Below are 437 nucleotides of genomic sequence, written 5' to 3'. Positions count from 1 at the left end.
GGGCAGGGTCCGTGGGGCTCTCTTCTTGCCACCCGGTGAGCAGTGGGGTGCGGGAAGCCCCTTTGGGGGTGTGATGGAGTTGGTGGCTCCTCTCACCACCATCAGTGATGGTTGCTCTGGCTCCCCACAGGACCAGGACCCTTCCCGGGGGTCGTGGACCTCTTTGGGGGTGCAGGAGGTCTCATTGAGTTCCGAGCAGGGCTCTTGGCCAGCCGGGGCTTCGCGGTGCTGGCATTGGCCTTCTTTGCCTATGATGACCTGCCCCGCACCCTGAGCCAGCTCGACATGGAGTACTTCGAGGAGGCGACCACGGTGCTGCTCCAGCACCCCAAGGTGAGCCCTGCAGCACCCATCAGTGGGGTGGGTGCACGAGCAAGGTCTGGATAGGAAAGATGTGGATAAGGAGGTGGAGGGAGGGGATTCTCCCCCTCTGCTGT

At 63.4% G+C, this 437-nt stretch overlaps 1 protein-coding gene across 1 annotated transcript in view; it reads left to right on the top strand.

Annotated features, from left to right (window-relative positions):
- LOC104406607 (acyl-coenzyme A amino acid N-acyltransferase 2-like) overlaps positions 1-437 on the top strand; it is a 2,005-nt gene that overhangs the window by 410 nt on the left and 1,158 nt on the right. Inside the window, 2 exon segments of the mRNA XM_010015648.1 lie at positions 7-35; positions 131-333. Coding sequence (XP_010013950.1) covers positions 7-35; positions 131-333 — 232 coding nt within the window.

This window comes from Nestor notabilis, unplaced genomic scaffold (assembly GCF_000696875.1).
Source record: "Nestor notabilis isolate BGI_N333 unplaced genomic scaffold, ASM69687v1 scaffold20715, whole genome shotgun sequence".
NCBI lineage: Eukaryota > Metazoa > Chordata > Aves > Psittaciformes > Psittacidae > Nestor > Nestor notabilis.
This window is presented reverse-complemented; position numbering and strand designations above follow the sequence as displayed.